A 10,695-nucleotide genomic window follows, 5' to 3' on the forward strand; every position below is an offset into this window, starting at 1 on the left:
AATTGTTTTAACAGATGTGCATAAATTAATTCCTTTTTTTAAAAAAAAACCAAAACCAAACAAACACAGCAGTATTTAACAGTATTTCCCTTTATTTTCTTTCATTAGTCCCACCAAGCCCACCCACTAGACCCGAAGTCTATTTTGTTTCTGCCAATGCCATGTCCATTCGGTGGGAAGAACCGTATCATGATGGCGGCAGCAAAGTTGTTGGATACTGGATTGAAAAGAAAGAACGCAACACAATCCTTTGGGTGAAGGAAAACAAATCTCCATGTACTGAATGTAACTACAAAGCTACAGGGCTCGTGGAAGGTCTGGAGTATCAATTCAGAATATATGCATTAAACGCTGCTGGGCTGAGCAAAGCCAGTGAAGCTTCAAGATCTGTCTTGGCCCAAAATCCTGTTGGTAAGTATAACTGGTAGAGAGAAAGTGTGTGTCCTATGACTATTTAAAGGAACAATGGAGTGATATTTTTGCATTATGTTCTCTTACAGATCCACCGGGCAGGCCAGAGGTCACAGATGTAACAAGGTCTTCAGTGTCATTAACCTGGTCTCCCCCACTTTATGATGGTGGAAGCAAAATTGTTGGCTATATTGTAGAACGCAAACCATACAATGAAGCTGGAGATGGACGCTGGCTGAAATGCAACTATACCATTGTCTCTGAAAACTCCTTTACCGTGACAGCTCTTAGTGAAGGAGAGGAATATGAATTCCGTGTTTTGGCAAAGAATGCTGCTGGTGTGATTAGCAAGGGTTCTGAATCTACTGGCCCTGTTGCCTGTAAAGATGAATACTGTAAGAGATGTTCATGTGGGTTTTAAAATTAGGTCATGACTTGTCCATATTTTAAGCGATCAAAATACACATTTATTTCTTTTGCTTTTTTTTTTCATAGCACCGCCTAAAGCTGAACTGGATGCCAAATTGCAAGGAGACGTTGTAACAGTTAGGGCTGGATCTGACCTGGTTCTTGAGGCATCGATTGGAGGAAAACCAGAACCCAAAGTATTTTGGTCTAAAGGTGACAAAGAACTGGACCCAAGCGAAAAGGTCACTTTGCAATACACAAGCAAGCATGCTGTTGCAATCATCAAGTTCTGTGACCGAAGTGATACTGGAAAATACACATTAACTGTTAAAAATGCCAGTGGGACAAAGCAAGTTGCTGTCCTTGTCAAAGTGCTTGGTGAGTATTTCATATCTGCTAGTTTTCTGTGGCTATTTAACTTCTTTCCTTTAAAGTTTCATTTTGAGATTAAATAATTTATTTCACTGCAGTAATTATCCTTTTACTCTTTGTCAATAGATTCGCCTGGTCCATGCGCTGGCAAAATCACCATAAGCAGAGTTACAGAAGAGAAGTGTACCTTGGCTTGGCGGATGCCTCAAGAAGATGGAGGGGCAGAGATTACTCATTACATTGTAGAGAGACGCGAGACAAGCAGACTGAACTGGGTTATTGTTGAACCCGAATGTCCAACACTGTCATGTGTAGTAACCAGACTTATAAAGAATAATGAATATATATTCCGTGTAAGAGCTGTCAACAAATATGGACCAGGTGTTCCACTTGAAACAGAACCCATTATTGCTAGAAATTCATTCAGTAAGTACTTCTCTAGCCTTGTGAAGTCTTTCCCCTTTGGGGGGAGGCACAAAGTAAGTTGTGTTACACACAATAAATGTGAAATACCTAATTCTTTTCCTGCCTTTAATAAATATTTACAGCTATCCCATCACCACCTGGTGTTCCTGAATCAGTGGGTGCTGGCAAAGAGCACGTCATTATTCAGTGGCTGAAGCCAGAGTCGGATGGGGGTAACGAGATCAGGACCTACCTTGTAGACAAACGAGAGAAGAAAAGCCTACGCTGGACCCGCGTTAACAAAGACTACATCATTTATGACACAAGACTGAAAATTACTGGTCTAATGGAAGGCAGCGAATATCAGTTCCGTGTCACTGCAGTAAATGCTGCTGGCAACAGTGAGCCTAGCGATGCTTCACAGTACGTTTTGTGCAAAGACCCATCATGTAAGTTCATTCATTTATATTCATTAATATTGTAGATTAAACAATATGAAGACCGCATAGGCCTTGAATCTAGAAGGTCCAGTGGTGCTGTTTGGACCATTCACCACAGCACCAAAGAGAATATATTTATTTATTTTTAAGCCATTTTTATACCACCAGGATGGATGCCTTAGAATGATAGAATCATAGAACTGTATAGTTGGAAATGACCTCAAGGGTCATCTAGTCCATCAGCCTGCAATGCAGGAATCTCAACTAAAGCATACATGAACGTTGGCCATCCAACCTCTGCCTAAAAACCTCCAGTGAAAGAGAGTCCACCACCTCCCAAGGGAGTCTGTTCCACTACTGAACAGCTCTTACCATCAGAAAGTTATTGCTGATGTTTAGTCAGGACAAATTATTCCAATTGGCTTGGTTCCTAGCCTCCAGAGTAGGAGAAAATGAGCTTGCTCCATCTTCCCAGTGACAGTCCTTTAGATATTTGAAAATGGCTATCATATCTCCTGTCAACCTGCCCTTGAACAGCCTAAACATATGCAACTTTGTCTGCAGCAAGGAAGGTGAGGGCTGACTTTTAAGGGACAAGCTACATGAGGGAGGAAAAGGAGATAACATGTGAAAGTTCATTCAAATAATAATAATAATAATAATAATAATAATAATAATAATAATAATAATAATAATTTTTTATTTCTACCCCACCCGTCTGGCTGGGTTTCCCCAGGCACTCTGGGCGGCTTCCAACAGAAGGTTAAAAATACATTAAAACATCAGTCATTAAAAATTTCCCTAAACAGGACTGCCTTCAGATGTCTTATAGTTGTTTATTTCTTTGACATCTGATGGGAGGGCATTCCACTCCAAAGTGTTTCGTGTACTCCTGAACCTTCTAAGCCCTATTATTCTATTGTATCACTTTCTTGCATACCACAAGCTAAAGAAACAGCAGCACCTTAAACACATCTGTTCCTTGGGAGCAGGCTGTACTGAAACAGATAGCCAGTGTTAAAATTATATCCCGATCCAAGTACAGGAGCAGTTCAAAATATATAATCATAGCTACTACAGAAGTGTTTAAATGATTATTCATTCAGGTTTTAAGGATCCACTGTAGTAACATGAAGTGTGTATTTTTTTTTTCCTTTCCAAAGATACTCCTGCTCCACCTTCACCGCCAAGAGTTGTGGACACTACTAGAACTAGCATAAGCTTGGCTTGGACAAAGCCCATGTATGACGGTGGCGTTGATTTATTAGGCTATGTCCTTGAAATGAAAGAAGAAGGAACTGAACAATGGTATCGGGCCCATAGCACTGCCACCATAAGAAACACCGAATTCACAGTGACTGGTCTGAAAATAAGCCAGAAGTACCGCTTTAGAGTGGCTGCCACAAATGTAAATGGTATGAGTGAATACAGTGAGACCCCTGCTGAAATAGAACCTGTGGAAAGGCTAGGTAATGTCAAGATCGAGTCTTTGTAAAATATTTGCAAACTTACAAATTGAAAATTTGTTCAGAAATATTCAAATGCAACCTAAACTTTTATTTCTATCCCCACCTATAGAAATACCAGAACTTGAGCTTGCTGAAGACCTCAAGAAGACTATTACGGTCAGAGCAGGTGGTTCTTTACGTCTAATGGTGTCAGTATCTGGCAGACCAACACCAATGGTTACATGGAGCAAGAAGGGTGTTGACCTAGCAAGTCGAGGTATCATTGACACCACAGACAGCTACACACTGTTGGTTGTGGATAAAGTGAACCGGTACGATGCTGGAAAATACGTCCTTGAGGCTGAAAATCAATCAGGAAAGAAATCTGCCACAATTATGGTTAAAGTCTATGGTAAGTGCAAATACCATTGTTTATTGTTACAGCAATACCTTTGCCCATTCCATCACAAATTTAAAGAAATTGGCTAAAAAAAGAAGAAGAAAAAGAGGGATTTAGTTTGCAGAGTAATGGTAGTCTCCAACTTTAATTTGCTTATGCAGAAAAAATACTATGCAGAGTGTAATGCACATAAAATATGACGAAGGTCTATTTTGCCGTTTGTTCCACAGATACCCCTGGACCAGCAGGAGCAGTGAAAGTTAAAGAGGTTACAAAAGAGTCTGTGACAATTACTTGGGATATTCCAACTATTGATGGAGGAGCTCCAGTCAACAACTATATAATAGAGAAACGTGAGGCTGCCATGCGAGCATTCAAGACAGTAACTACTAAATGCAACAAAACCTTTTACAGAATTTCCGGGCTCATTGAAGGAGCGCTATACTACTTCCGAGTACTGCCAGAAAATATCTATGGCATTGGTGAACCCTGTGAGACCGCAGATGCAGTGCTGGTGTCAGAAATTCCAAGTGTGCCTCAGAAACTGGAGGTGGTTGATATAACTAAATCTACTGTATCGCTTGCATGGGAAAAACCACAGCATGATGGTGGCAGCAGATTAACTGGCTATGTAATTGAGGCCAGTAAAGCTGGAACAGAAAGGTGGATGAAAGTTGTAACACTGAAACCTACGGTCCTTGAGCACACAATAATTTCATTAAATGAAGGTGAACAGTACCTGTTTAGAGTAAGAGCGCAAAATCAAAAGGGTGTGTCTGAACCAAGAGAGATAGTCACAGCAGTGACAGTACAAGAACAAAAAGGTAAGAGTCATAATTACAATGGGGGGGGGGAAATGGAATATTATTCAAAGTGCTGAGACATGGTTTAACAAATATTAATAATGTTGGGTTTACTATTATTATTATTTTAGTTCTACCTGCAATTGACCTTGCTGGAATACCTCAAAAGACCATTCATGTACCAGCTGGCAGACCTATAGAGCTAGCTATCCCAATTTCTGGACGACCACCTCCAGCTGTTTCTTGGTTCTTTGCTGGCTCTAAACTACGAGAATCAGACCGGGTCAAAGTTGAAACAGTTGCTAAGGTAGCTAAATTAACCATACGTGAAACCACAATACATGACACTGGAGAGTACACACTGGAACTGAAGAACACAACTGGAACAGCTACTGAAAGAATAAAAGTTATTATTCTGGGTAAGAATTTGCTTTGAAAATATAATTGTCCATAATTTTTTCTTGCATAATTTCCCCAAATTCAGGTATTTCCTTGTTTAACTATTTCTTTGTTTATATCTCATTTATTTCATTTTCACAGACAAACCTGGACCACCTACTGGACCTATTAAAATTGTTGATATTGATTCAACTTTTGTAACCATTTCATGGGAACCACCTGAGATGGATGGGGGCGCAGCACTAAGTGGATATGTGGTGGAGCAACGAGATGCACATCGTCCAGGATGGTTACCAGTGTCTGAATCTGTAACCCGGACAACATATAAATTTTCTAAACTTACTGAGGGTGCTGAATATGTGTTCCGCGTGGCTGCCACAAACCGCTTTGGAATTGGATCATACTTGCAGTCTGAAATTGTAGAATGCAAGAGCAGAATTAGTAAGTAAATATTCTTTTTTCTAGTCCTCTGCATTTAAAAAATCCAGATCAGTTTACATGGACACATATAGAAGAAACAAGTCTTGATACTATGTACCTTCTATTTTCCTTTTCCTGAAATAAGAATGAAAGAACTAGTCTACAATACCCTGCTTATTCAGACCAAAATATGATCATAAATGGAATTTTCATCTCATTTTAAAAATCTATTTATTGTAGGTGTTCCTGGTCTTCCTGGTACCCCAGAAGTGTTTGATATCTCCCGTGATGGAATGACACTTACTTGGTATCCACCAGAAGAAGATGGTGGTTCACAGATCACTGGTTATATTGTGGAACGCAAAGAAGTTAAATCAGAGAGATGGGTCCGTGTAAACAAAGTTGCAGTCACTATGACACGCTATCGTTCCACTGGGTTGATTGAAGGACTGGAGTATGAACATCGTGTCACAGCTATCAATGCTAGGGGTACTGGCAAACCAAGCCGAATTTCCAAGCCTGCAGTTGCTAGAGATCCAATTGGTAAATAATTTGCAAAATTCATAACATATACTAGTGACTTCTGTTCAGTCATTTTATTTGTAAAATAGTTGATACTAATATTTTGGACTGCCTTTTAAACATGAAAACTATACCTTTAATATATCTAACACGCTCTAATAATATATTTCAGCTCCTCCGGGTAAACCTCAGAATCCAAGAGTGACAGATACTACAAGAACATCTATTTCCTTGGCTTGGAGTCCACCAGAAGATGAAGGCGGGTCTAAAGTCACTGGCTACTTGATTGAAATGCAAAAGGTTGATCAGTTTGAATGGACCAAATGCAATACCACCCCCACCAAGATCCGTGAATACACTCTAACACATCTTCCACAAGGTGCAGAGTATAGATTCCGTGTTATAGCATGCAATCTCGGTGGCCCTGGCGAACCTGCCGATGTTCCTGGAACAGCCAAAGTGACTGAAATGCTTGGTAAGATGCTTTAATGAAATACAAATTTTAAAGAACATAGTGCTATTTAGCTTTCTGCATACATAACATGATCTCTTTTTCCTTCTCCCAGAATTCCCCGATTATGAACTTGATGAAAAATACCTGGAAGGTGTATTTGTAAGGCAAGGTGGAGTAGTTAAGCTTACAGTGCCAATTAAAGGTAAACCCATTCCAATATGCAAATGGACTAAAGAGGGACATGATGTCACCAAGAGAGCCATGATTGCGACTTCTGAATCAGATACTGAACTTGTGATAAAAGATGCAGAACGAGAAGATTCTGGTACCTATGATTTGACGCTTGAAAACAAATGTGGCAAGAAGGTTGTCTACATCAAGGTCAGAGTGATTGGTATTCCAAATCCACCAGAAGGGCCACTTGAATATGATGACATACAAGCACGCTCTGTTAGAGTCAGCTGGAAGCCTCCAAGTGACGATGGTGGCGCAGATATAATAGGATACAATATTGAGAGGCGTGAAGTACCAAAGACTGCCTGGTACACCGTGGGCTCCAGAGTAAGGGGTACATCACTGGTAGTGAAAGGACTCAAAGAAAATGTGGAATACCACTTCCGTGTTTATGCTGAAAACCAGTTTGGTGTAAGCAAGTCCCTGAAATCTGAAGAGCCAGTTGTGCCAAAGACACCTTTGAGTAAGTATACGGGTTCAGAAAATGCATGTGTGTGTGTGCATCTCTCACATACTTTATTTTATTTTCCAAGGTGCTTGGGGGAATGTACATTGTCTGCCCCCTTTTTATCCTGATAATAAACCTGTGAGGTAGGTTAGGTTGAGAGAGAATGACTGCCCAAAAGTAACTGAGGTTGCAGTCCTAAACAGGCTTATCTGGGAGTAAGTCCTATTAAAGTTAGGTTCACTTAGTTCTGAGTTGACATGTACAGCACTGTTTAGTGAGTTCATGACTGAACGGACTGGGGACCCCAGCTTTCCATGGTTGTGGTCCAATACTCTTAACTCCTATGCCAGAAGGACCAATGGTTATTGTTACATTCTTTTCAACAGATCCTCCGGAGCCTCCAAGTTATCCACCAGAAATCCTTGATGTCACAAAGAGTTCCATTAGCTTATCTTGGTCCAGACCTAGAGATGACGGTGGCTCTCGCGTCACTGGCTACTATATTGAACGTAAAGAAACAACTACTGAGAAATGGGTCAGGCACAACAAGACTCACATCACAACTACAATGTATACAGTCACAGGGCTGGTTCCAGATGCTGAATATCAGTTCCGTATTGTAGCCCAAAATGACATTGGTGAGGGTGAACCCAGCCCTGCTTCTGAACCAGTTGTGTGCAAGGATCCATTTGGTACGTAAATGTAACTTCTGTGTTAGAGGGTATCAGTATGGCGGGGTTTTTTTGGAAAATACACTTTTTAAATGAAAATACTTTGAAATTTTACAGACAAACCAAGCCAGCCTGGAGAAATTGAGATCACGTCCATATCTAAGGATAGCATTACTTTAGAATGGGAGCGCCCTGAATGCGATGGTGGTAAAGAAATCATCGGATACTGGATTGAATATCGCCAGTCTGGAGAGTCTACCTGGAAAAAGTGCAATAAAGAACGTAACAAAGACAGGCAGTTTATAATGGGAGGCTTACTGGAAGCTACAGAATATGAATTCAGAGTTTTTGCAGAAAATGAGACTGGACTCAGCAGACCTCGTAGAACAGCTATGGCAGTAAAGACAAAACTGACATGTACGTTTAACTATTCCATTATATTCACTGTGCTTTATGTAGCTGTTGAAAAGATATGACATGTCACAGTAAACTGTGCTATGGTATAAAGTGGTTTTGAAGTAATTTGGCAATTCCATTATGTAACTAGGACACTCTGCTTTCATATATTTACTTTTCTGAATGGACCTCAAGGAAGGAAATAAGCTATTTCCTACTCCAAGGCTAATAAAATTAATGATTCATTAAATAAGCAGCATAAAAATTATGATTGGTACCATAGCATGATGGTTTGGGAGGGAATGTGGAATAAAAGACAATGGGAAAAGCTTTCAATACATTTTTTCTCCCTTTATAAATATAGCTGGAGAGGCACCAGGAGTAAGACAAGAAATGAAGGATGTTACTACTAATCTGGGTGAATCGGCTCAGTTATCATGCCAGATCCTTGGGAGACCTCTCCCTGATATTAAATGGTATCGTTTCGGCAAAGAATTGGTACAGAGCAGAAAATACAAGATGTCATCAGATGGGCGCACTCACACACTGACAGTGCTCACAGAAGAGCAGGAAGACGAAGGAGTTTATACTTGCAAGGCTATCAATGAAGTTGGAGAGGTTGAAAGTAGTGGCAAGCTACTCTTACAAGCTCCTCCACAATTCCACCCAGGCTTTCCATTGAAAGAGAAATATTGTGCAGGTGTAGGATCCACACTTCGCCTCCATATTGTATACATTGGTCGTCCAGTGCCTGCTATCACTTGGTTCCATGGCAAGAAACTATTGAAGAGCTCAGAAAACATTACTATTGAGAACACAGAGCATTATACTCACCTTTCCATTAAAAACGTACAGCATAAAGCCCATGCAGGACACTACAAAGTACAACTCAGTAACACGTTTGGAACTGTTGATACTGTACTAAACGTGGAAATACAAGGTATGTCTTGGCATTATATTTTCTTGAAATCATGGGAAATACTTCTTCTACTTAACTTTAAACACTGCCTTTTCTTTTTGTAGATAAACCAGATATACCAGCAGGGCCAATTGTTATAGAAGCTTTGCTGAAGAACTCTGTGGTCATCAGCTGGAAGCCACCTGAAGATGATGGAGGTGCTCTAGTAACAAATTATGTTGTAGAGAAAAGAGAAGCAAAAGAAGGCACAGAGTGGCAGCTGGTTTCTTCAAGCATTTCTGGCACAACCTGCAGAATTGTTAACCTAACTGAGAACGCAGGCTATTATTTCCGTGTCTTTGCTCAGAATGCATTCGGCATGAGCGAGGCATTAGAAGTTTCATCTGTTGTTATTATCAAGACTCCATTTGGTAAGTGTGTTCCGTAAGCCACCTTTCTGTCTACCTGCAGTTCAACGAAGCAAACTGACTTCATGTCCTGAAAATTATTATTTCTTCTTTACAGAAAAGCCAGGCCAACCAAGTCAGCCAGTTGCATCTGCTGTGACAAGTGAATCCTGTGTTGTTTCTTGGAGGCCACCTGCTAGCGATGGAGGCTCAAAGATCAGAAATTACTTCCTGGAGAAACGTGAAAAGAAACAAAACAAATGGATTTCTGTAACCACAGAAGAAATACGCGAAACCGTCTATTCTGTCACAGGTCTTATTGAAGGCCTGGAGTATGAATTCCGTGTAAAATGTGAAAATCTTGGCGGTGAAAGCGAATGGAGCGAAATTTCACAACCAATCACTCCCAAATCTGATGTAGCAATTCAGGCACCGCATTTCAAGGAAGAAATCAGAAACCTAAATGTGAAATTCAGAGGTCATGCCACATTTGTTTGCAAAGTCACTGGTCATCCGAAGCCTGTTGTGAAATGGTTCAGGCAGGGCAAAGAGATTTTGGCAGATGGTGAAAAGGTGAAGATACAAGAATTTAAGGGTGGCTATTACCAACTGGTAATTACAAATGTAACAGATGATGATGCCACTGTATATCAAGTGAGGGCAACCAACCAGGGAGGATCTGTTTCTGGAACTGCTTCCTTGGATGTTGAAGGTAAGAAATGTGCTTTGCTCTTAAATTTAGTTTTTATTTAATTTTTCATTCAGAGTAAGCTTATGGGCTACAGGGAGTGGGTGGAAACTCTGAGTCTGGAATAGTATTTTCTTAATAGCCTTAAAGTAAGTCAGATTGTGGCATGGTCATCTAGATATTTATGGTGTAGTCCTAGGTGAAGTGGGAGAGATGCGAGATGTTCTACTGGCTCACTCTGGCTAGGGAAAGAAGAAGAGATGTTTTTCTCCTTTTTTGTTCTCATGGATTGCCATTTTGGAACACACACACACACACCCCAAGATAATGGGAGGAAATAACTACACCAGCTCCAAACTGGCGTAGTTGATGAGCCTGATCCAGGGTCCTCGAAAAAGAATGAAGGGCTTGTACCCCAGCAGATCCAATGCTGTTTCTGATTTGCCCTCAAAATGCCCACTTTCAGTGCTT

At 40.5% G+C, this 10,695-nt stretch overlaps 1 protein-coding gene across 1 annotated transcript in view; it reads left to right on the forward strand.

Annotated features, from left to right (window-relative positions):
- TTN (titin) overlaps nt 1-10,695 on the forward strand; it is a 291,856-nt gene that overhangs the window by 271,952 nt on the left and 9,209 nt on the right. Inside the window, exons 294-311 of the mRNA XM_081202301.1 lie at nt 109-411; nt 501-806; nt 907-1,197; nt 1,318-1,617; nt 1,740-2,045; nt 3,200-3,505; nt 3,615-3,896; nt 4,115-4,708; nt 4,819-5,106; nt 5,228-5,527; nt 5,747-6,049; nt 6,201-6,503; nt 6,595-7,179; nt 7,551-7,856; nt 7,953-8,252; nt 8,596-9,171; nt 9,255-9,560; nt 9,655-10,248. Of these exons, the coding sequence (XP_081058427.1) occupies nt 109-411; nt 501-806; nt 907-1,197; nt 1,318-1,617; nt 1,740-2,045; nt 3,200-3,505; nt 3,615-3,896; nt 4,115-4,708; nt 4,819-5,106; nt 5,228-5,527; nt 5,747-6,049; nt 6,201-6,503; nt 6,595-7,179; nt 7,551-7,856; nt 7,953-8,252; nt 8,596-9,171; nt 9,255-9,560; nt 9,655-10,248 (6,549 nt within the window). The remainder of the gene's footprint in view (nt 1-108; nt 412-500; nt 807-906; nt 1,198-1,317; nt 1,618-1,739; nt 2,046-3,199; nt 3,506-3,614; nt 3,897-4,114; nt 4,709-4,818; nt 5,107-5,227; nt 5,528-5,746; nt 6,050-6,200; nt 6,504-6,594; nt 7,180-7,550; nt 7,857-7,952; nt 8,253-8,595; nt 9,172-9,254; nt 9,561-9,654; nt 10,249-10,695) is intronic.

Source organism: Podarcis bocagei, assembly GCF_964188305.1.
Source record: "Podarcis bocagei genome assembly, chromosome: 1".
Taxonomy (NCBI): Eukaryota; Metazoa; Chordata; class Lepidosauria; order Squamata; family Lacertidae; genus Podarcis; species Podarcis bocagei.